We start from the raw sequence: 27,210 nt of genomic DNA on the forward strand, positions 1-27,210 counted from the left end.
GGAGGCTGCGCACCTGTGAGCTGCTCCCGGCGGCCGTGAAGCTGGTGGCTTGTGAAGGCGGCGTTTTTCCTCTCCAGAAGGGAGTCTCTGCCTCTTCCACCTCAGTTAGGATTGTCCGTTGTTGCAGGAGTTCCTCTCATCCAGTTTTCAGTTCTGTCTCAGGGGTAATTTTTCCACGAGTAGTTGTAAATTGGCTGTGTCCACGGGAGGAGGTGAGTTCCGAGTCTGCCTACGCCGCCATCTTGACTCCCCCAGCAGTTTTCTTAAATGTCAGAATAAACCTGCTGTTATTTTAAATGCATTAAATTCTTTTAAATGGCAAGAACCAGTCTTAAAAGACTTTTATTTCAAATTAATAGCATCGACATATGAAGGTCTCTGTTTTGTAACTAACAAAAATATCTGCCAAAATTCCAAATTAGACAATTTTGTTTTTAGCCAGAATCAGAAATTTTTTTTGAACCAGAAGAGATTTTAGAGACACTGTCTTGTTCAACCCCTTCATTTCATAAATCAGTAACTGAAGCCTCTTCAAAGTCAAATGTCTTCCCAAGGTCATACTTAACTAGTTAGTATAGAACCAGGACTAGAAATGAGGACTTCTGACTTCTAACCTTGTATATTATTATTACTATTTTGCTGAGGAAGATTTGCCCTGAGCTAACATCTACTACCAATCTTCCTCTTTTTGTATGTGAGGTGCTGTCACAGCATGGCCACTGACAGATGAGTGGTGTAAGTCTGCACCCAGGAACTGAACCTGGGCTGCTCAAGTGGAGCATGCCGAATTTAACCACTAGGCCACTGGGGCTGGCCCCCAACCTTGTATATTATTAAACTCCCCCAAAATATTACACGGAGCCACCTTTCAAACTGTGGAATGTGTAGAAGACGGAGAATGTTATTCTGCCATTGTCACCATCATCATAGCTGACCTATTAATACACCCACTTGGGGGCCGGCCCAGTTGCGTAGTAGTTAGGTTCACGCGGTCTGCTGTGCCTGCCTGGGGTTTGCAGGTTCGGATCCCGGGCATGGACCCACGCACCACTTATCCAGCCATGCTGTGGTAGGCCTCCCACATATAAAGTAGAGGAGGATAGGCACGGATATTAGCCCAGGGCCAATATTCCTCAGCAAAAAGAAGAGGATTGGCAACAGATGTTAGCTCAGAGCTGATCTTCCTCTCTCACACACACACACACACATACACACAAATTACACCCACTTGATCAGGAGCCCCTCTGCTTGATTTTCCTGGCATCCCATTTTTCCCATAGAGCTATGGTAAGCTCATACATATTCTATGGCACTGGTACAGTAGTCATTTTTTGTAATATTTTGATCCATATGGCAACAGATGGCTGTAAATTGTTAAATTCTTGAAAGCCACAGCTTCGTATTTACCATAACCGTCTATTTCTGGCTACAGAATGGAAGAGCACGAGAGACAGCAACTCTGCAAGCTTTAGCTCTGTGATTCCCAAATGCCACTCTGAGACGGGATACCGGTTTGGGCTGGTATTTTTCTCAATCTATGGCAACATGAGACAAAAAAGGACAAGGTAAGTAAGGAGTTTTTCATAGAGTTAACTTTGTTCCATTTAAAGGAACTGCCTTTTATGCAGAGATTTGTCTTCCTACTTTTTTTTGTGTTAAAATGTACTTTCTTTAATAGCATTTTAATAGTATTTATAGTTTAAAATTGCTTTTGAGGGCAATGCTTACAACTGTTTTATTCACTATCATATACTCAGTTTCTCACATAGTGTCTGACATATAAGAGACTCAATAAATATTTAAATGAGTGAGTAAAAAGTTAATAAACCTAGTTTGGTCACCAACTTTTTTGGGGAGCAAGAGGAGGATTTTACTAATCCTTGAAATCTAGAAGTCTGGTAAATTTCAGATTGTCACTCCTGAGGAGCGATACAAAACACTTAGCGTACTGGAGTGTCCCCTGCAAATTTACATCTACCTGGAACCTCAGAATGTGACCTTATGTGGAAATAGGGTCTTAGAAAATGCAATCAAGTTAAGAGGAGCTCCTAAGGGATTAGAGTGGGCCCTGATCCAATGACTGGTGTCCTTATAAGAAGAGGGATATTTGGACACAGAGACACAAGGAGAAGGACACAGAGAGGTTGGAGTAAGGCAACTCCAAGTCAAAGAATGCAGGCAACTACCAGAAGCTGGATGAGGCAAGAAAGGATCTCCTCGATAGAGCCTTCAGAGGGAGCACAGTCCTGCCAACACCTTGATTTTGGACTTCCAGCCTCCAGAAGCATGAGAATAAATTGCTGCTGTTTTGAGCCACCCAGTTCAAAGTACTTTGTTGCAGCAGCCCTAAGAAACGAATGTACCTAGGAGTCCAGACCAGCCGATGTGGTGGGAAGTAGAGGGGAAAGGCAAGATTTCTAGGGGTTGATTGTGTCTCCTGTAATCTCTCTATTTTGTGGCAAAAAAGAGAATAACCATGCTGCTTCTTCAGAGTATAGTTAATGACTATATGTACAGAGAAATCATTATCTGGAGGATACTTTTCTATTTTTAGTCATGGAAGATTCAGGGGAAATGCTTTGGAATGATGTAAGAAGGATTTTTGTTAGATAAGCATCTTAATGCAAAGAGGTGTTAGGCACTTGTTAGAATCCAAAATGGGTTTCTAAAACAGTGAGTATAAATCAATTTTTTAAATTAACATATTTTAAATGCATTATTATAGGAGCCCAGTATTTAAAACAATTGTATGACAAATTCACATACATATAAGAGAAAGAGCAAAGAATACTTTGGGAAGAAATATTTATACTCTAACGTATGGATATAGATTTTCATATATTCCATTTGCCTAAAACAACAATTTATAGAAAAGAAGAAAATACGTCAGTTTTGACTAAAGATTAAAAAAATGACAATGCCTATAGATAGGCTTCCTTAGAAGAGGTATTTTTGTCTATACTATTTACTGGGTGTAAACGGTGCCTATGCATAAAAGTTCAATAAATACCTGTTAAATGAATGTCCCTGGTAATTTACATTGTTACCAGAAATGGTGGGATTACATGGTCTCTATTTCTTGGTTTAATACTTTATTGTCGTGACATAGAATACATCTATTTATTTCTGTGAGACAGGATGTGACAAACAAGAAAAAGACAAAGAATTATGGGATTAAAAAGTGTGCACTAAAATATGAAAAGCTATCAAGCCGTATCTATAAAGCAGACTACCTAAAATGATAGTGGCAATCTAAGTTCTTGATGGAGTTCAAATGATAAGTTATGTGAGGGAGGGGTAAGGCTTTAGAGAGCCCAGAAGGTCTCATCCTGCAGTGAGCAGGGAACATATGAATTCAGTTTGGCCACCTGGGGCCCATTTAGTACACTAGAGCAGTAATTTGCTAAATGAGTCCCTCCTAGTAAAAAAGCATGAGTAAATAGTGAGCAATTTAGGCATGGTAAACCACTAGTAGCTCAAGGGATACAAAAATGTGAAACTATAATTAGATTCCTTGTTCATAATGTACTAACTAAATGTATTACATTGTATATTGCATCTTTCTGAGTTTATTTCTGGACACAGCTGAGCCCTTAATAATTCAGACTGAAACCATCCCAGCTATCAATTTATGTCTCCATTAAAATTCCGACTGCTTATATTAGAAAAAAATTCCAAAGATAGTTTCTTTTATCTTGGATCTAAGGACGAAAACAGGATTAACCTAGATGCAAAACACAGCAAGTCAGTTATAAATCACACAGCATAAAATAAACTGTGGCAGTAAATTGAAAATGATGTTCTCTTTTTCTATACTTAGCTGTGAAAATATTTTAACAAGTTGGCATCAGGGTTTGCAACTTTTACATCTGTTGTTTCTTTTCAGGATTATCTTTTAGCATTTTAAGATGTGATTCTTTGGAAAGCCTGGCTAGTCAGAAATGTGGTATTAGATTGTACATTTGGAACACTTCAAAGGGTGGGGGCATTCATGAGCTAGTTACATGGTTTCGGGATACTAGCCTATTCCTCACCCTACTTTTAAGTAGGAGAAGCTGCTGTTTCATGAGTGTCTGGAAAACATTTGTCCTCTACTGAAATCCTTTCTTAGTCAGAGAAGTTGTATAGTGGGTTGACTCAGATGGTCTGGATGATGTTCCACAATACTAGCAAGTTCTTAGTACAAGTTTCACTGGCCTTATCAATATCTGTTATTTCAACTACAAGGTTCCAGTTGATGTGGTGTTAAGGGGACTAGCCTATTCTTGACGAACTCTCATTTTCTTTCTCTCTCTCCTCTCACGCCCAAGTTTAGTAATTTCATTAAAGATTTGAAGATGGAGCAAGGGATGATCTCACAGTGGACCCTTGCTTTTCTGCTCTCCTCTCAACTCTGATTTTTATTATTCTGGATACAATGGAATATGGAGTCTTTCAGATTATGGACACTACGCATGAAATAGTTTCTCTATGCAGAAATTATATTCTACTTTCTTGCCTACCCCCCGCCCCCCAACACACTGTCCTTTGAGGCTGGAATGTATTTCATTTTTCTTCATGTTGAGATACTTTACCATTATTAATTATTTCTCTCCTCCTCCCAACTTAGAAATCCCCCGTACCAAGTCTGACAGGTGTGTATGATGACTCCCCAACCCCTCCCCCCTCCAATACTTCGGGTACTAAGTTCTCTGAGCAATGCTTTTTCTTTAATTTTTTTCCCCTTTGGAGGAGGTGTTTTGGTTACAGATACCTTCAAAGAGTAAACAAAATTCCTAGAGGATAAACAGGCAGAGTCATGGTGACTGTGTAAAGCTAAATGACAGGAACCAGGGCTAGATTAAGTACAGGAGTATAATTTCTTAGAGAGGATGCAAATGGACATTGGGCCAATGGTGACAGTATTTATGATTAAGAACAAACTTTCCTTGAGTTTGTTACATTAGCTAAAGAAATATAACTCTAGAAAGCAGATATTTGGGAGTCAATATATGTTTCTTAACATAGCAAAAATTAAAGAGGTTTGTAGGAAATCAATTAAGGAACTAACAAATACAAAGAGATATAAACAGCCCATGTTTTAGTACCGAAATCTAACATGCTCTTTGTTTTTTAATCTTATTAAAGGAAGGCTAAATTAAAATACCATTCTTTTCATTTCTAAAACTAATAGTTTGTTTAGGGGCCACTCAAGGCAACATACGGATTAGCGTAGTTGAAATTTATCTTTAATATCTTACCTCTTTCTCTGCCTCTTTGCTTTCTTTCAGAGACCAATTCTTCATCAAGTACTCAGTTTCATTCCTTCCAGAAAACTTCATCCAAAGTTAGGTCTCTGTTGTCTGACTTCCTAGGCTAGGTCAGTTCCCCTTGTTTTATTTTTGTCTCTGTCCATGGCACCTTCTATTTTCCCCTCCCCTACATCCCTCTCACTTGTTGAATGTCTTTCTTCCTAATCTATAAACTCTATGAAGGCAAGGACAGTGTCTGATTTATTCAACTGTTGTAACATGGTGACTGGTATATAAAATGTTTATAATTATTTGTTAAATTAATTGACTCGACTATCGTATCTCTCTTGAGAGAATTTGCATTCTCCCGAATTTAAAAAATAGAACTTTGTGCTGTTGATGGAATTGAGATGGAATAAAAATTAATTTCATGAGGCCAAGAAGTAGGGCTTCAAAAAAAAATATACAAAATCATTTTCAGAAATTTCAAGAATCAAGAGAAATATTTATTTTTTTGTCCTACCAGCTACCTCCAATTCCTCTTCAATGAAACTATGTAGATAACCTAAGTATGACTTGCCTTGCCTTTATCAATTTCTATTTCAGTTACAAGCTCCACTTTATCTCTCTGTCTTTCTCTCTCCTTCCTTTCTTCCCTCTCTCTCTTTTTCCCTTTCTCCCCCACTCACTCCCAAGTTTAGGAACTTTAAGTTAAGACAGGCCCTGGATAGTATGCAGTTGAAAAATTTCACATTTCAACAAGTCGAGGTAATGGTAATTCAATGAAAAAGGCTTATTAAATTCTTTTAAATAGTAAACTACCCTAGTCTAGCCTACAATATTGTTTTAACTGACAAGAAAGAGCGACTTTTCAGACCACAACGAAACATTGTAGCAGAAAATAATTTTTTTCTGAAACAAAACACAAGGGAAGACCTAAAAGAGAACAGACAGGACCAGGCCATCTCATATCCCACCATGTCTCCATTCCAACGTATCTTCCACTTTCCACTGCTTTCCGTGTCATTAAGTTACTTCAAACTTTAAGATCAATGGGAAAAATGCCATCCCAGCCCTTTGCCTTTTTCCTTCTCCGATATGAGGGAGAGGATTGGCTCGGGGTTGCACGATTTCCACCAAGCATATTCAACAGTGGTCCAAGTCAGAATTTCCAGACACTGCCTGTCTTCCCAGGCCTTAAAAAAGTGGGGGAAAGGTGAGGTTGGTCCGCTTCGACGGCCAGTTATCCCGCGGTGCGCTGTCTGTGTATTTATCTCTCATACAATGGGTCGGGGTAAGGACCAAAGACTGGAGACCTTTGTATCGCTTACAGTCCCTCAAAGCACTCGCTTTCAATTACCAGGAAAAACGAAAGTCTTCTGGGGAGGGGGAGTGGGCGAGTTGGTTACAAGTTAATGAACAAGAACATTCCCGGGCACAGAGTTCAACAGCAGAGGGCACAGTACACACTGTCCACCGCCATCGGCTGGATGCAAGGAGGGGCGTAACCTAAGGATCTCTGGGGCTTGTAGTTCCCCGTCTTTCCCTCAGGCATGCCCTCTGCGCACTAGAACTACAACTCCCAAGGTGGACCGCGCGCACCTCTCTTCTCTGTCGCCCCCTCTCTGAGGCCCGTTCAGGAACCTCCCGGGAAACTGCCCCGCGCCCCTCCCTCGTACGCACGCGTAACGTTTGTTTACCCTGAAGTCCCGCCTCCTCGCGTCCTCCGGCTCTTCCCACTCCTCCCTGGAATGCCGTCATGCTCGCGATGCATATTCATGAGGCCTGCGTGGAGCTCCGCCCCGCCTGCCTCCCGCTTTCCCGCTCCCAGCACGTGATTAATATTCAATAAGCCCAGCTTCGCGGCTGGTTCGCCGGGGTGAGGTGGGGGGAGCGGGCGGGGCCTGCGCTCGGGAGCCCGCGACCGGGGCGGCGAGGCCGGCGGGCGGGCGCGCGGGATGGAACACCGAGACACCGACGGAATGCTCCGAATTGCCACATAATCCCCTGGAACGGCCGCGCCGAACGCCATTGGCTTCTCCCTTCTCCCCGCGCCGCCGCCGCCGCCGCCGTCTCCCACCTTCGCCTCTCCGCCGCCCTCTCCGCCCGCTGCCTCCGGAGCTGGGGGGGAAACGCGAAGCCCCACTGCAATGGAGCCCGCCGCCGCGGCGACGGCGCAGCGACTCCCGGAGCCCAGCGGGGAGGACCGGGCTCCGGCTCCGGCGGCGACCGCAGCGGCCGCGGCGGCTCTGGCGGCGGCGGCTCTGGCGGCGGCGGCCGGCGGCGGCCGGAGCCCGGAGCCCGCGCTGACCCCGGCGGCCCCGAGCGGCGGGGCGAGGGAAGAGGCCCCCGGCGAGGCGCAGCCGGGGCCGCTGCCGGGCAGGGCGGGAGGCGCGGGGCGCAGGAGGCGGCGCGGCGCGCCCCAGCCCACCGCCGGCGGGGCTGCCCCGGGGCCGGGGGCCGGCGGCGGCGCCAACTCCCTCCTGCTGAGGAGGGGGCGGCTGAAGAGGAATCTGTCCGTGGCCGCCGCCGCCTCGTCGTCGTCGTCCTCGTCGTCGTCGTCCTCGGCCGCCTCGCACTCCCCGGGCGCCGCCGGCCTGTCCGCCTCCTGCTCGGCCTCGGCGTCGCTGTGCACCCGGAGCCTGGACAGGAAGACGCTGCTCCTGAAGCACCGGCAGATGCTGCAGCTGCAGCCGTCGGACCGGGACTGGGTGAGGCACCAGCTCCGGCGGGGCTGCGTGCACGTCTTCGACCGTCACATGGCCTCGACCTACCTGCGCCCGGTGCTCTGCACGCTGGACACCACGGCCGGCGAGGTGGCCGCCCGCCTGCTCCAGCTGGGCCACAAAGGCGGCGGCGTGGTGAAGGTGCTGGGCGCCGAGCCGCGCCCCGACGCCGGCCCTCGGCTGGCGCCCGCCGAGCCGCGGGACTTGGGGCCACCGCCCGGGCGGAGCGGGCTGCCTGCTGTCGGGGGCCCGCCGCGCGCGCCTCCCGCCGACCTGCCGCTGCCCGGCGGCCGCCCGGCCGGGTGGACGCGCGGAGCCTCCCACGCCAGCCCCGCGCCCTCGGACTCCAGCCCCGGCGAGCCGGGCACCCCGCGGGCCTTGGACGGCGCGGCCGCGGGCCCGGCCTCGGACACCGAGAGCTTCAGCCTTAGCCCCAGCGCCGAGAGCGTGTCCGACCAGCTGGACCCCTACAGCAGCGGCGGCGGCTCCTCGTCGTCGTCCGAGGAGCTTGAGGCCGACCCCGCCCCGGCCCCGATGGGGTCTCCGGTCCAGCCCCGCCTGCCCGGCCGCTCCGTGCAGCCCCGGCCCGGAGCGGGCGCCCGGCCGCCTTCCCCGACGGCCTCCCCGCCGCCGCCGCAGCCGAAAGCCCCGAGGGGTGTTGACGGCCCCGCCGGGACCGCCCGCGATCGGCCTCGGGAGGAGAAGGCGACAGCAGCTGCAGCCCCTGGCCGCTCCCCGTCGACCCCGGGTGGGACAGGGGCCACCGCAGAGAAGGCGCCGCCGCCGCCTACCCTCTATGTGCAGCTCCACGGAGAGACCACCCGGCGCCTGGAGGCGGACGAGAAGCCATTGCAGATCCAAAATGACTACCTCTTCCAGCTGGGGTTTGGGGAGCTGTGGAGGGTGCAGGAGGAAGGCATGGACTCGGAGATCGGCTGCCTCATCCGCTTCTATGCAGGTAAGGAGCTCCCCTGCGCCTTGGGGGGTGGGTGTCAACACTCAGGTCCCCAGAAATGAGGCAAATTGGCCGTCTGGTGGCCCAACCCAAGAGTAAGCGCAGGTCCTCCGGAGTCTTTGTTACTTTTGTACAGCTTTCGCGTAGAGTCTGTGCAATACTAAGTTGAGCAATTTTAGAATCCGCGAGTTGTGTCAATCTTGAGGGCTCAGAGGTTGGGAAGTGAGGTGAAGGAGGTGGCAGAAGCACCAGGAAGTAGGGGAAGCATAGACTGGAAGAGGCAGTGGTCCATTCAACAATGAAGGTGCTGCCTTTGGGCCGGTCCTCATGGGCATGTTGGGTTTGAGGCAGTCTGGGATTTTCAGGTAACCTACCATGTTCACATAGTACCGACAGAGGGAAATGACCAACAAAAACGCCCTACAACTGTCTCCCTACATTGGCCTGTCCCCAGTTGCTATTCCAGCTGTAACATACCCCCCCCCCAGCAGCTCGTTCCTTGTCACCCGGTGCCCTCGTTCAGCTCTCTGTCAGTCTTATTTGCCCGTTTAGTCCTCGTTAGAAACCTAACAAATATGATCCTTTTTAGTGATACTTTTCCCCAGCTCTTTTTTGCTTTATTTCAATCTCCTCTGCAAGTTTCATTCTTGCATTGAAAGTGATTTTGCCTATTTCTTTCTCATTTCTTATTTTCAGCCTTTATAGCCAGAACTGACCATTGCAATGTGACTAGGAATAGGGATCACACTAAGACTTTAAGTGGTTACTGTCTCTTGAGATGTGAAGTCCTTCTCATTCTTTTTTCAGTTCTAGATTAAAATCCTTTTTTGTTTTTCTGTTATTTATTTATTCCAGCTTTATTGAGATATAGTTGACATAGATCAAATTCTTGACTAGAGGTGACTTGGCAGATACTAAATTAGGGAGCTATAGAAGCTGGTTGTTATATTTGAGCGTTATAAATTGTTTGCATCCTTTTCCTGCTCTGGTTTGAAGAATTATCTTCTTAATGATAAGGAATTTTATTTAAAATGAAGTTAGTATAGCAAAATTAAATCAGACGAGTTATATCTTCTCCAGCTTTACTATTCTAGGTTGTAGGTGATGGTGGAAAAATAATCATACTTGTTACTTCATTAATCTGTAGCTATTCCTTCTAATTTAATATGTTTTTGGTACAACTTGTGTCTTACTGGCAGTTTAGTCAGTTTGAATGAAGAAATCTTTACTCTCACAATGAAATATGCAAGACCAGTAGAATTCCTGGTGAGATGTTCTTTTAAGTTTCATTGAAGTTTTTCTGTAATTCAAGTGGATTTCTGGTGGATTTTTACCTTGTAAAGAAAACTGTATCATAATACGATAGCTTTTGCAGTATCTGAAGATAATGTACCAACTGAATGACATGACTTTAAAAGTTTATGGCCTAGAAAATGGGTGATTTTTTTTTTTTAATGTAAGAGCAACACTTATGTCCTTTTCTCCTGTAGCTCATGTAATTTGGAAAATACTATTATTTTACAAAAGCATTAAATGGTAATCACACTTGGAATGAGAATATTTTGTTACCATGAGAATGTTAAATGCCCTTGTAACCAAACTAATTGCATTCAGGGAAGTATATATAAAGCAAGGGATATGTTAAACAGTGTTGAACATATTTCATATGGAAAGAGCTCTGCATCCCTTGGTTTCCTCATGATTGGATATGTTGGTCATGAGAAATGTCCATGGGAAAGGTTTTAGGTGTCATAGTCATGAAATGTGTATCTTTGATTCCCCTCAATTGTCTCTTCTAGTGTGTCTAAAATATTCTGTGTATGATATACAATTTTTTTTAAACCTATCGATAAAAATGGGACAAATTATCTTTCTGGTTAAATCTTAAATATCTGATGTGGTTATTTTAATCTTTTTGTTTATGAAAAACATTAATTGTTACTTCATTTCGAATTTATTTATTTCTATATGCACAGCATCAATACATATACGCTTCTGTGTGCACGCTCATAAAAATAATAAAATGGGAAAGCCACACATAGTATCTGACCTATTCTTGAATATGAAGCCAGAGTACAGGTGTCCTACAAGGAAGATGCCTGATTGTTATACAGATGTCCAATCACTTATTTTGGTTTGTATACAAAGTTGAGTTTATTTTAAGCCTAGGTTGATATACCAAATGTCTCTGTTGATAATCGTAATATCGATAATGCCATAGAACAAAATTTAGCATATAGTGAGTCCACCTGCACTTTTGCAAGGAAGTTTAGTTATTGATAAACAAAAGGGCCTTGTTGTAAGGTGGTCTTGCTAATTATGGGAACATTGTCAGGACTTCACATGTAATGAAGGTTTGCACCAAGCTGGAGGAGATTCCTAGAAATTAATCCTATGGTGCAATGGAATGTAGGACACCCAACAGGCAAGTGTTACCTTTTGATAGTAATTCTTTTCCTCAGGAAGAAGACAATTAGTGTTTGTTCTAGATGACGCCCTTTAAGAGGGTGTTGTTGACCACGTTTGTTTTTATAGTTTTACATATAATGTACTTTTAAATTTATTGCTGCGTATCTTTTTGTTTATAGTGTAGTTGGAGTTAGGGACAGAGTAGGAAGTTGCCTTTGAATCCTTCTGCGTATTTTCCTATATTTAAATTGAGCTTGTTATCTGCTATCTAGTTTATCTAGGCAGCTGTTTTTTTTTGAGAAGTTCTTGTCCAGCAGAGAACCTTCATTCTTGTGAGGGTCGCCTTTCAATTAAATTTTAGTATTTATAACTTGATTCAAGTTATTTTTAAAAGGCTTTGAAAGCCGTTTGTTGTTCCCTGAATATTTAAGTATTTCTTTGGGTAAAGTAAAATTAAAGTAATGAACTAGAAGACTTTGGACAAAAGGTACTATCTAATTACCAGAGTTGTTAATGAAAACTTAGTTTGGAAATTGTTATTGCACCTATCAAGCAACCGTTTTCTTAGCTGATATAAAATATGAAGAAATTTAAAAGGCTTTATCTGAAGTTTTGTCTTAAGTATGGTAAGTACATTAACATTTAATTTCCTTTTAAAATCAGTCATAAATTTTACCTGAAAGAGTAATTGCTTGACGTAAGTTATGGACTTCAAAACATTAATGAGCTTGTGATTTGGACTCCCTGGGGAGTCTGAGTCGTTGATCAAGGGCAGTATTAAACTATATTTTTTATATTTTTTGACTCTTTTCTATCACCTTTTAGATTTAGTAGTCTAGCTATTTCAGTTCAAATTGTAATAGTGGGAAAGGATGTTGGCAGAATGGAGAGCACACCCACTGTGCCTAGTGAATCTTGGGCAAGATATTTTATGTGTGACTTCTTGGGATTGCTCAGGAGAACACTCTCCTTGCCTCTCTCATATTTCTTCTCTTTTTCTCTTCTGGAAATGATCAAACCTTACATGGTTTCCTACGTGGAAACCAAGAAGGGGTGGTTCAACATTAAGCTGTAATATTGACGAGCAGGCTCTTATTACTATAATTACAGCAGTATTGAGTAACGTGGTATGAACATGTGACCTAGTGTATGCTTGAACAGCCCTTTTAATTTTAAGAACAAAAGATTTAACTTTATTTTTTTATATTTAAATTTTATATTTGTTGTTTTTGGTGTAAAGTGCATTCTGTCTTTTCCTTCATAACTGTGGTTTGATAACATCTATTAATATGTTAGGTTTTATTATCTTCAAAAATCTTAAAGGGTTTTCACATAAATTATCTCATTTGTCCTTTCAAAAACATGATTAGGGAGGAGTCGATGTCAGTCCTCTTTTCAGATGGAGAAACTAATGCACAGAGAGGTTTGACTCTCACTTGTGGTTTTTCAGTCCTTGGCAGAGCTGAGAATAGAGAGCTTGGATATTCTGTTTTACAATTCATATCACTTTCCATGAATCGATACTGAATTTCATTTACACTTGAATTTTTCACTTGGTTAAAAGCATTCAGAAAATATGCTATATTTGCTGGTAATGAGGTGATATTATCCTCTAGTCCAAAGTGGTATTCCTGGTGAAATGTGATGGTTCTATTTTTATCATGCCGCCTTTAAAAATGTAAAGAACCAAGACTGGCAAATAAGCAGACAATACAGAAAGTGTTCTAAATATTCTGGTTGCAAATAGTCATACTTGCATTTAAGTTGATATGAAATAATATGATAATGATTCTTTATTCTCTTATTCAAGCATGTCTCATTTGTTAACCTATCAGTCTTCATTGGGTATAGAGAATTAACACTTCATCTGACAAGTGGATAACTTTCAAGGGTGGAGGTGTGACAATTCGGTTCCTTTAAAATGTAGCCTTACTTGTAAGGCTTGAATTGTATTGAAAATACTCATCATGAAAGGTTTGCTTAAAGCTTTTATTTTAAAATAGAATTATTTGTACTTTCGTGATCAGTAGTGCTTCATTGGTGGTACTATGCTATCGTACAGTTTTTATAATTCATTTGTTACATAGAGCTAGTGAGTAAGCTATCCTCCCTGAATTTCGTAGTTATTCCTAAAGTGGTGTGTCTTTTGTGCTCATTGAAATAATTGTAGGGAGAGGAGGTGTGTGTAAAAGAGTTTGTAAAGTTTCTGGGTTGAAAGTTGTATCTTTTTGTTGCTGTAAGATTGTTAAATCAGCCACTTAAATGATTGGTATCCAAAGATGATTATTATTTTTTTAAGTGTAAGGTGTTTTTGTTGTTTCTTACTCTCTTTGGTTTTTGAAGCCTGAATTTGATTTATTGGTAACAAAACATTCATTGACATTGTATGTGATCCAAGTGTTGTATAATACTTGGCATTTTAAACATTTGTTGAATTGAATTTGTGGAATTTTGTGAAGCAGCTGGTGGTGTATTCCCTGATTCTTCAGCTTCCCATCCTCTTTGGTCCCCAGGGATATGTGAAACACACATACAGCACAGAGGCATTTCTCCCATGGCAGGAGATTTTAGATGTGCCACATACTGTTAATATCTTCTATTTCACGTGAGTGAAGCTCGATGTGGATTTTGAGAGAGCAGTTCTTCTCAAAGTTTTCTTCCTGTTAACAGCTGTTTTTCCCCCCTTTTCAAAGGTATCTTTTACCTCAACTTGGAGATGAATTTAATGAGACATCTGTCAAATGAGGCATCTTAGATTTAATGATTTTGTTATGTGCCAGGGTTGAACACAGTTCAGGCTATCTGGACAGGAGAAGGGTTCAATTGTTGTACTGTGAAAGTCAAGAGATCCTGAAGCCACTCAATAGAAAAGCTTTTCCTTTAAAAACGCTTGACATTTTGAAAAAGAGAAAGAGATATTATCAAAATGTCCAAAATAGTCTGGGAAAATGAAGCCTCTTTTTAAAAAATCCCACCTTTTAAAACCCACTCCACCCCTTTAATCCCAGGCATCTGGTACAACACTGGTGATGAGGGGTTTTGAATCTGGCCTCGTGTCCCTGTGCTTCTATGGCAAACCCTTTTTCATACTTACCTTTGGTTTTCTAAAGATAGTATAATGAAAACAAAACAAAAAAATCAACCATGTAGATTCTTTAGACATATTAGGTATTTATAACCTGAGTCTGTGTGCCTGGTTGTGTTTGGATTTGTATGAAACTTCAACTCTAGGCTTTGGAAAATTTTGATAAACTGAAACTCAGGGATCTGGAAAGAATAGACTTTAATGATACTTTGATTAAAGAACATTAGGATGTTTGGTTAACTAGGAAATAGCAGCTCTTTGAAGTTGTGTGATATTGTACTTTAGAATCAAGCATGATAACAGTTACTGGATTACTGAAGTGTTATTATGTTACTACAGTTTGATTTAGAGATGGAATGGTTTTGTTATATATTATATGTATAATATATATATGTCTGGTGTGCCTTTTATTTATTTATTTTTTATTTTTATTTTTTGTGAGGAAGATCGGCCCTGAGCTAACATCTGCCAATCCTCCTCTTTTTTTGTTGAGGAAGACTGGTCATGGGCTAACATCCATGCCATCTTCCTCTACTTTATATGGGACGCCGCCACAGCATGGCTTAACAAGCGGTGCGTCTGTGCGCGCCGGGGATCCCAGCCGGGGAACCCCAGACCTCCGCAGCAGAGCACGCGCACTTAACCACTTGCGCCACGGTGCTGGCCGCCCTGGTGTGCCTTTTAGTATGTTAAATGAAACAAAGCATAACCATCTCATAATGCCACTTTCATTCTGAAGTAATTGCTTTCCTGTTGTATTTTTACGTTTGAGACTGCTTTAATACATTGTAGAATGTATTTAATGATAAAGTGTCTTGTTGAGGTACAAGTCCAGTGGCCTCTGAGTTTGGAACCTAGAAGTTCTATTGGAAATGGAGTGAAATACTCTATTTGTAGGTTGTACATATTTTATGAGTTTGTAAATGTCAATACTTTAGCAAAAAACAAACAAAAAAATCCAGAATTTTTGGCATATACTTTGCCAAAATGAAGCTTGCTATAAGTAAATTAGTCTCATTTCCAATTACGTGAAAGCATCCAGTTGAAGACTGAATAAAATTGGAAATAATTTGGTTTTGGACCATTTCAATAAGTGAAAAATCTAATTAGAAATTTGAAGTTTGTGATAATTTCAATTGGTTCATTTTTGTTTTTACTGTTTTTTCCTGCATTCTTTTCAAGTAGGAAGAGTTTTGTATTTGTTGCTGTCAGTTTCTACTGACTCATACATCTGATGAAAAGCAGTTGGAGAATGAATCTTTTCATATGCTTGCCTCCGTTAATAATATGTTAGAATGTTTGGGTTTTCTTTTCAAATAAGAGGCATGTTTTTAAATACAGCAAAAGAAAGTATGATCTATACTTGTTTTCATTGCCTATTTAATAATTATCTGGATTTTACAGTTCATTCCTGACACATGGTCCAAAGAGCAAAATTTCATACACAGACCAGTTTTTCACCTTTATTGTCAACTGTGAGAAATATATGGCTAATATTGCTAAGGAATTCTTTCTTTGTTCCCATCCATATATTTTGAGAGCTTGTCTGGCTGTACCTTAGTGCTTGGCTGGGTGCTACATTGTGGTTCTTGACTTTGACTGCCATGTCCTGTGGTTGAGTGAAAGTAACCTTGTTCTTTTAAAAAACAACTTTGGGAAAGACCTTGTACTGTCTTATCTCACACTCTCATTGAGAGAAAATGGTCTGTAGTTGCAAGAAACTAGTCTGAGAGTTGGGAAACGTGGTAGGACTTTGGGCATTCATTTTTTTTTTTTAAGATTTTATTTATTTATTTTTTCCCCCCAAAGCCCCAGTAGATAGTTGTATGTGATAGCTGCACATCCTTCTAGTTGCTGTATGTGGGACGTGGCCTCAGCATGGCCGGAGAAGCGGTGCGTCGGTGCGTGCCCGGGATCCGAACCCGGGTCGCCAGCAGTGGAGCGCGCTCACTTAACCGCTAAGCCACGGGGCTGGCCCTGAGCATTCATTTTAATCTGTCGTGGGCTTTGCTTTCCTCATCAGTAAAACAATGAGCTTGGAGTAGAATAAATCTAAGATCTCTTCCAACTGTTAACATTCTGGCGCTCCCTTAGAGAGTCTGCTCTTCAAATCAGAAGGACTGAAAGTTGTAGTTGTTTTAAGTTCTGTAAGACCTGTCCATGGGTTTAAAACAGTCAAATCCCCTGCCTTTTCTCAGGGAGAAAGGAATGGATTTGGACCTAATATACACAAGCCAGCTGAGGTTGCCAACCAAAGCAGACCACCGTTTTGGTGTAGATCAGGACTAATGACAGAATAGATATTTGATTCACCCTCCCCTGCCAGCCCTGCAAAGTGGACTTCAGCGTGCTAGAGATGGATTTAAGGAAATATATCCTTTTTAAAGTTAAAGTAAGATTCTTTTCTTAAGTTGACTTGTAAAGCAAGATACTTTCATTATCCAGTTTATTAAGTTTACTATAATGATAACTCTGTATTTGAGGGATCCAAATGTGCAAAACTTATTGGTTTGTTAGCTTTAATTCACAGTGAGCTGTGTGCCTGTCTACTTGTCCTAGAGTCTATAGGAGAAAAAGCACTTAAAGAAAATGAAATTTTTGTCTTATTATTTTAGATCAGATTAGATTGTAGAATTTAGGATCCTATAGAGATTCTAACATCTGTATTTTTATAGACGAAGAAAGCAAGTCCATGGAGATTAAGTGTCTGGTCTGAGATCATTGATCAAGTCAGTCTCAGAATCAGGAATAGCACCCAGGCTTTGGATTATCTGTCCATTGTTCTTTTTTTCCTACCCTGTGAACTTAAATACTTATTGTCTTTGGATCCTCCTTATATTTAGTATTCAAAATGAAAGTTAAAAAAAAATGGAGCATGTCTTACACATTTGTTGGTTTCTCTATTCAAGGTGTTTCTAGTTTCTTTTCATTCTAATCAGTGCTTTTGGGAGGTTGCATATCACTTGGACAGACTATAAGGAGGGAACTTCTAATGGAACAGTTGGATATTTTAAATGCATAGAGGGAAATTAGATTTCATCAGTGATGTTACCCTTTGGGGGATTTATGGTAGAACTTTAAAATTGACAAACAGTTGGCTGAGAAGAGTTACAGTGATAGAAAATCAGAAAATCAACGATGATTCATCCAGTACTTTGAAATTGAAATTATTAGAAGGATGGAAATATTGGAAAAAGAAATCATTGAATTTTCTTTTTAATATTTGGGAGAAAAATTTAAGAATAGATTTTGAAAAAAATTCCCATTCAGACATATGTTCATTAAAAAGATTCAGTATTCATTATATTGTTTATTTCAGCATTTTTTTTTTTTTTAAAAACATGTCTTCTCACAATTAAATGCACATAGCTTATTCAGGTACACATACACAGTTCTACTTCTGTGTGATATAAAAAATTGAAAAAACTCAGTTCAGTCATCTTTGGGTTTTTGTTGTGTCCTGGTTTTGGAAGTCTTTATCATGAAACTTGCTACTGCTTTGAATATCTCTCTTTAAAAAAAAAAAAACGAGAGAGAGAGAGAAAGAAATATCCTACTCCTGTTAGCAAAAAGACAGTTTGTGAATATTTTTAGGGGTAAGAGAGGGAGATTCTCTTTTATATTAGGTTCCATTTTAATTTTTTTTTTTTTTTTTTTTGAGGAATATCAGCCCTGAGGTAACATCCACGCCAATCCTCCTCGTTTTGCTGAGGAAGACTGGCCCTGAGCTAACATCCGTGCCCATTTCCCTCCACCGTATGTGGGACGCCGCCACAGCATGGCCTGACAAGCGGTGCATCCGGGTGCGCAAGGATCCGGCCCGACCCCAGCAGTGGAGCGCACGCACTTAACCGCTACTCCACGGGGCCGCCCCCCGGTTCCATTTTAATGTAATCATTTACCTTAGTAAATGTTTTAGCTTACCATATATGGAAGTTAATCTACTGAGTCAATTAATTCCTCGAAGGTGACTGATATGTTTAATATGAGGAAGGGAACTTTTTAAAGTGCAGAAATACAAAAGGGTAAAAATACATTGCATCTGGCATATAGAATATGTACTCCAGATGCTGAAGCAGGGGAGAAATTTCTCTTTTTGGTGTCTTAGAGAGGGGGTATGGCTGGGGGCAGCTCACATTCTGTTTTATGTAATAAGGATCTCTCCTTATGCGAAGATGTAAACACTGCTATAATTGGAGGAGACCCATTCTCTCCCTTACACCTCCCCCGCCCCCCACATACATGATGCATGCACACACACACATTCTCCATTGAGTGTTGAGGTAGGATGTAATGGGAGGTGGTAGTCATATTTATGGGTGGGAGGGGGTGGTCAGAGTAAATAGTCTTGGGGAAAAAAATCTCGATTTAAAAAAATTTGCAGTTCTTAATTATGTAGAACATTTTTTTCACATATTAATTGGTAACATTTCTATTTTAAATAACTTGTTCATATCCTTTGCCCATTTTTTATTTGATATTTGCCTTTATCCTACTGGCTTATAGATTTGTTTTAAGGAGTATGTTTAGGGAAACTGGATTTGTTTTATAAGTCACTAATGTTGTCTTTATCCATTACACTTTTATGTCAGTCTTTTCCTGCAGGTAGTCAGGGTTCTGTGGCATGCTTAGGAAAGCCTCCTCATCCCAAAATTAAAAAAAAATTTTTTTCCTATATTTTCCTGTAGTATGTTATAGTTTTATTTTCTATGCTGAAAATTTTAATCTATCTGTTGTTTAAGATAGGAACTAGGAAAGAACAAAGTGTCCCCACACTTTTTATTGGATAATTGAGTTATTTTTACACTGATTTAAAATGCTACTTTTCCTCAGATTTCATGCCTTTTTTTTTAACTGATAGGAATTAAAAGCTTTGATATAGAGCAGTGTAGGTTTAGTAGCTATTTTGCATTTGTTGAGGAAAAAATAGGGAGAAAGGGAAGGATCTTTATCTGACTTACAACTACATTTCTTTTTTGCTCCCTAATTTCCTAATAGGTGTCTGTCACCATTACTTTTAGGATGACAACTCATGTACTTCTGGAATATGGATGTATCAGGACATCCTTTCCTGTAGATACTTTGTCATCCCTAAGTGGCTGGGGTGGGAGTGGGGTTAGCTAGAATATAAAATGCTGCTTGGATGTGGTTTCTTCCTTTACGTATTGGAAATTATATATATTGGAAAATTTTTAGCAGAGACATAAAGCAGTGTTTCCCATTCTTCAAGTTTTGGACTCTGAATAGTTTATCTTGGATTAGGCAGCAATCTCAGCTGCTTATGTATGCTGAAGAGATTCCTTTTCTCCCCTTCTGGAGAAATTCTGGGGACTACTCTGAAGGTCACTGTGAAGCACACGTGATTTATCTTTTAAATATAGAAAAATGAAGATTAACATACCCATTGAAATCCGTAGTGATTGTGCCACTGGTGCCTTGAGGTTTTCTTTAGTTGACCTGAGAAGGGGTTTGCGAGCATAGTCATGAACTGAGATGACAAGAATATAATGTGAAATAACTCTGTTATGAAATAGCAGAAAATTGTGGTATGGGACCAGTGTTCTAACGGTACCTGTGGTGCTTTTGTGCTGTAAGTAAATGAACTCCCAGAAAAGATGAAGTGGTTTTAGTGGAGAGGGGAAAGTAATGGATGGCAAACATTGAAAAGACAATTTAGAACATCTGCCAACTTTGGTAAACAGGCTTTCATGGTCTAGTGACCAATTAGTTATTAGTTATTAAGTGACCACAAGGCAAAAAGTGCACTACTGTTTGATTTCGTGGCTTTATAAGAGTCTGTTTGGTGGAGAACTGGGTTTCTCTTCTGCAGGCTTTTAGTTGTATTGCTGAAGTTCTAAATCGTCTTCGCTGGAGTAGACTTGAATACATTGACACTTAAGGGGAAAATCTCCAGACCCACTGCCCTAAAATACTGAATGAAATAAAGCTGCAGTTGCCAAACTTATTTAGGTGTTTGTAAGTAACATTTCTTTCTTCCACAATGACAATCTAGATGGCATTTTTTTATAATTTGAAGATACAAGTGCAAAAGGATTAAACTGCCTCAGCATAATTGTATCCTGCTGAATAATGTTCAAGAAATTGAGTCATGTTTTGTTATTTAGCAGACATTTATATCATCCTTACTATGTGCTGGGAACTAAAGTGCTTTATAAATGTTAACTAATTTAATCCTCATAACAACCCTGTGAGGTAGTGTTATCACTCCAGTATTACAGATAGAGAAACTGAGTTACAGAGCAATTTAGTAACTTGTCTAGATTTGTACAGTGAGCAAGGCACAGGCAGAATTCAAGTCCAGGCTTCTGATGCCAGAGTTAACTAGTTAACTACATATTATGTAATACTTCGATTTGCTGAATGAGGAAAACTTGTCTCTAATAACCTCTGGGGCCTGTTTGGGCATATCAGCCTTTGGGAAGCATAGACTTTGAAGTAGTTAAGGCCTGGGCTTGAGTTCTGGCTGTGCCACTGACCCCAGAGCTCTCCTTCCTTATCTGTAGAAAGAGATCATACCTATGCGCTTCACGAGGTTGTTGAGAAGATCAGGTGAAATGAATGGAAGTGCCTAGGACAACAGTGCTAGTTGTTATAAACCAAGCCCTGGTCTCAGGGTGGAAAGAGCACTGGTGGAGGAACTAGAGGCCTAGATCTGACTGTGGGCTGCTTCTTTGCTTGGTGGGAGACCTATAATGAACGCCTTAACTTCCTTAAGCCTCATTTATTAGAGAAAAAAAGGTGATTAAAAAAAATCTGTCTCCCGGAACTTGGTGAGGTTCAGATTTGGTGATATATGGGGAAGTGCTTTGTAAACTGTGAGACATTATACAAATGTAGTGTGATTTTATTATTTTTAGCAATGGTAATTGCCACAAATGTTAATTAGAGTTAATTGGGGCTCATTAGGGAAGATGGGATATACTGTTGCTCTGTGACACTGGCAGACTGCACATTTTCACTCATTCATTGATCCAGTAATTACTGTATCTCCTACTTCAGAGGTGCTTTTGATTCAAAGGTGACTAATTTGAATTTTCTAGGATCCCTTGAAATACTTAAAGATTTGAAGGCATATTTGTGGAAACAAACAAGCCAACGTTTACAATACAAAGGTGACAAGTGTTCTAACAGGCCCAGTGTTCACAGCTTACTGTAGTAGCAGTAAAGGAGAGAGGCTCCTAACTCCACTGTGTGAATCTCCAGAAGGTTCTTGAGCCAAGTCTTGAAGGACCAGAAAGAGTAGACAGTTGCCATAATTCTGGGATCCTGAATTGTTTGAGGAGCAACCATACATTACTAGTTCAGAGTCCAGTCAGACTAAATTTAGGATTAGTAATTCCAGCTTAATCCTTTAAGATTTACCAGGTACCTTTCTGTAGGCATCTAGGCCTTTTTATCCACTTGAATCATTTGGGCCTAACTTGGTATCATAGTTTGTGAAGATCTAAGTTCTGGGTTAAGCAAATATTAATTTTGCTTTTTTTGAAAAGAAAATGCAAATGTGCACACGATCAAGGTCGCCTTGAAGCCTGGCTGGGGGCCTACGGTACACTTGAAAGACATTCTCTTATTTCTTTTTTTAAGGCCTGTGAAGGTTTTGCTTTCCTTGGATTTATGGGAAATGCCGTGTTTATCTTCTGGAGGCAGGTATTTTCTTTTAGTGTAGTGCATGTTAATGGAAAATTTGGAAGGTGATGAATTGGTCACAACCTGGGGGTATTATTTTTACCTTTGCCCATCTGCTGTCTGGATCTTCACTGATGAAGGAATTTTTTTTTAAAACCTCTTATGTGGACTAGGAGGAAACACAATTAAGTGTTCATCTGAGAAAAAATAACTCTTTTGTCCGTGGCTGTAAAACCTGCACTACCCTTGGCATGTTGTCTTTACTAATGGCCTGTTATAAATTTTTTTTAAGTGGCAAGCAAATGTCTCTGTGAAATATTGTCTCATGTAGTAATGAGAATGGCAAGACTGGAAAAAGATCTTCATTTTGCTTTTCATGTTTTAAAATTATGGAACGCACCATGGTAAAAAAAAAAGTTATTCAGATTCTATCTGACTAAAATAAGTCCTGCTTCTAATTCAAATGAAAATACTTCTGATTCACACTAATCAACATTCAGGTTAATTACCTGCCAAATGTGTATTTTCTACTGCCATTAGCACCTTTTTGCCCTCTGTGACAGATTTTTACAGAGATCTCAGTTAACTCATTAGACCATTATCAACACCTGACAAGCTGATTTTCATGAGGGATATTAACAGAAGTGTTAACATCCATGTAATCATAAGGAGAATAGTTACCTGTCCATGTTATTATAAAGCAGACGCTCAAAATCCCTTGCTCTGTAACCAAGTCATAAGAGGGACTTGGTGTTTTTAACCAAAATCTGAATGGTATTATCTCATTGATAAATAAATACATGATGACAAAAGATCTGCAAACAGATATCTTGGAACTACATAAGATAATGTCATTCTGAAGATACCACACAAAAGTCCATTTCTGAGAGTAGAGGTCCTTTTGTAGTTAGTACATTTGGGATGCTTGTTTTATATTCTGAATCGGCTTGCAGCTGCTAATAGAGAATTGGGAGCTGTCATTGTTTCCTGCTTCTGTAGATGTGCATTAGATCCCCCTCCCATGCCCCCAAACCAAACAACAAAACAATATGGTTGACAGCCCTCTTGGTTCTAAGAAAGTAATAGATTAACCCGAGAGGCATCAACCTCCAGATAATATTGATGGAAAAAGGAAAGTAGTGGTTGGTGTTCATTTATCTTTAAGATACTATCATAAGCATGACTATACTTACCCCTTTGCACAGTATCTTCTTTATCTTTGAGAAACATTTGTAATATTGGAGTAGACTAATCAGAGTTGTCTGTAGGTGGTTACTAATTCAAAACTGGTGAATGCGATAACTGAAGTAATACCTGCTGGGGTATAGCTTTACCAGGCTTCACGGGGGAAAATGGGTGACAATGTCATGGATATCCCAGGAATGGCATAGAATCTGAGCACTGGGAGGGACCGGGGGGCATTTAGTCCAGTTTATTACCTAGCATAGAAATCTGTGCTTCTACATTCCTGATTGATGGTCAAGCCTCTGCTTGTTGACTGCTTGCTAGGCACTTTATTCCAAGACAGCATTGAGTGGAGTGTTGCTCCTTGAAATGTGATCTATGGACCAGCATCAGCAGCATCTCCTGGAAGTGTGTTAGAAATGCAGAATCTCAGTCCTGCCCCCGCCCCCCCCCCCCCCGACTTAACTGAATAGTTGCCTTTTTAACAAGATCCCCAGGTGATTTGTCTGCACAATACAGGTTAAGAAGTGCCAGCATTGGATGAATTGGGAGTGGAGAGATTAGACTTGGAGGAGGGAAATTATTAGGAGCTTGTGTGATTCAGTGAGGTACTGAGGGCCTGAACTAGAGCAGTGGAGGGAGAAAAAGACAGATGTAGACGTTATACTAGACTCACTAGCTAATTGACTGTTTTGGCGATAGAAGCTCAAAGATGACAAGTTTGCAGTTTGAGTGATGGGAGAATTGTGGGCTAGTCTGTGAAAGCAGGAAGCAAGAGGTTGTGCAGGGGATATCACTAATTAATTCAGTAAAGCTTGAGGGTCAGGCACTATAGTTGGGAGTTGATGATACGAGAATGAATAAAGGTGTGTCTCCTGCTCTTGATATTTACAAATATTTAACAATTGAGGACAGATTTTGCTGAGGATGAGTTTGAAATGGTAATGCGTGTTAAGCTGATTATACTCATCCATTTAGTTGGTAAATGGACCTGCTTCACCACCCAGCCTCCAGATCTCACTGGGCCCTTTTGCTTTCTACTGCTTACCATATGTGCAGTTAACTCGCAAGAAGGTGATATAAACATTTATTTACTTGGTTTTCTTGTAAGAGCCATTTTTTTCACCCTCCGAATAAATGCTAGTGCTGGCTATGGTCATGGACAGAAGTGAAGAGGTCTGAAAAGAGTGTTTATATTACATTTATAAAGCTCTGAGTATGAATGCTTTTTGAACGTTGAGGCTTTCCTATCTGGTGTGTGTGTGTGGGACATTTATGTAAACAATTATAATAAAACTTGAAATGCCTTAATGAAGACATTTACAGAGTACCAAGGGAACCCAGAAGCTTGACAAACCAACTCTCCCTGGAAGTGGAATGCTCTGGAAAGGCTTCCTGGGCAGGATTCCCTGTGTGAATAGGGGACTAGCATTGCATGAAAAGGGCATGTCAGGAACTCAAGCATGAATGAAAGGGCATGATGTGTGTAGGGAGTGGTGAGTAGCTGAGTGGTGGTGTTAGGTGATGAGACAAAAAGGAGGTTGGGGCCAGATGATGAAAGGCCTCCTGTGCTACGGACTTGATTTGATAAGCAGTGGGAGCTACTGAGCATTTTGAAGTGGGGAGTGACCTGATTAGATTTGTATTATAGGGTGTTAACTGGCAGCCAGCTGGGAGATGGAGTGGAGAGGGAGCTGCTAGAGACTTGGAGATTGCCTTCTCAGGGCCTTTAATAAACATTTAGAGCACTCTGTTAGGAGCTAGAGATCCAAAGAAAGAATGGCCTTGCCTCAAGGAGTTCAGCCTAGTAGGGGAGAAAGAAATCATCAAAAAACAGAGTATGCTGCTTTTGAGGTTTGTATAATGTGGTTGTTGTACCAAATAGGGAATCAATCAACTCTGCTGCAGTTGGGGTAGGTGGGAGATGGTTTTGAATATTAGAGAGAGTAGACCAGGAGTAGGAGTGGATGGGATAGGGCATTCCTGGCAGGGGGACCAAGGGGCTACCTAGGAGATAGGCGAGGAAGATCTGGACTAGGTGAGTGCAGATGAAGAACTGCGGACATGTGGGAATTGTTTAGAATGTAGAATTCTTGGGTCTTATTGAATGATTTTTGTGGGGGGAGAAGGAATAGTCCAGGATTTATTATTCATTCCTGAACTAATGTGAGTATGTCTTCCATATCAGGAAGTGTATCACTATATTCCATGTCAGGGATATAGTGTGAACAAGACCCACAGGGTTTTGTATGTTAGGATGACTTGGAGGTTTCTAGTTTGGTTGACTGTAATCTCATCAACTAACAGGCAGAATATAGGAGCAGGAATTGGCTTTAGTGTAAGGAGGAGAGATGGTGAATCAGATTTTGGATAAGTTAAATTTAAGGTGCCTGAAAGACATCCAGGTATGTCTGAAGAGCTCAGGGATCATCTATGATTAGGTAGTAGTTGAAGTCTTTGGATTGAATGAAATTGCTAGATGGAGTGGGCAGAGTGAGGAGAAAGTTGAGGAAGCAACTCTGGGGAGTGACTATATTTAGAAAGTGGTAGTGGATTATGTTGAGTGAAAGAATTCAGATGTAAAAGAGACATACTATATGACTGTATTTATATGAAGGTCAATTAACAGGCAAAACTAATTTTTGGTGATAGATCATAATAGTTGTTACCTTTCAGGGGGATATTGATGGGAAAGGGGCTTGAGCCATCTGCTGTTGATAATGTTCTTTGTATTTTTCCAGGTTTTAATTTCCTGGGTATCAACATATGAAAATTTGTTGAATGTACCCTTATGGTTTGTGTGCTTTACTAGATAAGTTATACCTCAATAGAAGAAGGGAAGGGGTCCTGAAGGAAGAAACTTGAACATTGTTTCTATCTTGATGGGAGAGAGAGAGAGTGGGAGAGGCTAATGATGAAAGATGAATGGAGAGGGAAAAATAAACAAAGAAAAGTTCTGGAAGAAATAAGGAATCATGAACACCCATGAAGGAGTTAACCGTAGGTGGAAAGAGGACCCCCTATTTCTTTGAGGAAGGAAGGGTAAAGATTCATTTCAGTGACAGTTCAGGAAGTTGGGCCTCATTTTCTTAGTGAATTAGAAGGTAAGGAAAAACCAATATGCTTTTTCTTGAGCAATCAACCAGCTGGTCATATTCTATAACTTGGGAATTTATGACTGTGATTTCAGCCTGTGCTGAATTTTCTATAGGGTGATCCTTTTGTGGCCTATTGTAAAGCACCTTACTGCCCTGGAGGGGGAGGGTGGAGAGTAAACTGGAGGTGGAGGAAATGATTGCCACACTTGGTTTTACAGGTTTGACAGTGCTTGCATTGGGCAGGTTTGTTTTGCACGGTTTTGATAGCGTGGTTTTGGTTCCCTCCTCCCAGTCTCTAAGTGTGTGTCTGTGTGTGTGTGGGGGTGGCTAGGTACAGAGACACCATGCTCAAAAATCTTTAGAAAAGTTGCAACTAGTAAATGACAGAGCTGGTATTGTCCCTTCCATTATATCCCATTTCCTTTCTGTTTGTAAAATCATTTATGAAATAAGAGAACTTCTGAGACAGGTTGATTTCGTTCTCACGACCTATTGATTATACCTGCAGAGGTAAGAGCTAGTTCTGAAGAATGCGTTTTACATTCCTAGATTGTTAAAGTGACTTGTGGCTTGAATCTGTTTATAAAGTGAGCATGAAGACATGATAAATTGTAAGTTTAGATAGATATAAACTGAATTGTATAGGGGACAATCATTGTTAAATAATAAATACTGTTAAGAAACCATGTTAAACCTATCATTTTTTGTCTTGTTAATTGTAGTAAGTATTGAATTTCTGTTGCACTCAGTATTGGGCTAGATGCTGAGATTTTAAATTGTGGTTACTGAAACAAATGAAAAACTAGCAGTTAGGTTTTTCTTAAGAATATAATTGCCCAAATATTTACTGAAGTATTATTTTAAGATTTTATTT

The 27,210-nt window shown here is 41.0% G+C and overlaps 1 protein-coding gene across 1 annotated transcript in view; it reads left to right on the forward strand.

The window, feature by feature from the left end:
- Positions 1 to 7,310: 7,310 nt before the first annotated feature.
- The window catches only part of PHLPP1 (PH domain and leucine rich repeat protein phosphatase 1), a 228,319-nt gene continuing 208,419 nt past the window's right edge, over positions 7,311 to 27,210 (forward strand). The window contains exon 1 of the mRNA XM_058557266.1: positions 7,311 to 8,915. Within this exon, the coding sequence (XP_058413249.1) occupies positions 7,382 to 8,915 (1,534 nt within the window). The 5' untranslated portion in view covers positions 7,311 to 7,381. The remainder of the gene's footprint in view (positions 8,916 to 27,210) is intronic.

The sequence above is a fragment of the Diceros bicornis genome, chromosome 16 (assembly GCF_020826845.1).
Source record: "Diceros bicornis minor isolate mBicDic1 chromosome 16, mDicBic1.mat.cur, whole genome shotgun sequence".
NCBI classification, from domain to species: Eukaryota; Metazoa; Chordata; class Mammalia; order Perissodactyla; family Rhinocerotidae; genus Diceros; species Diceros bicornis.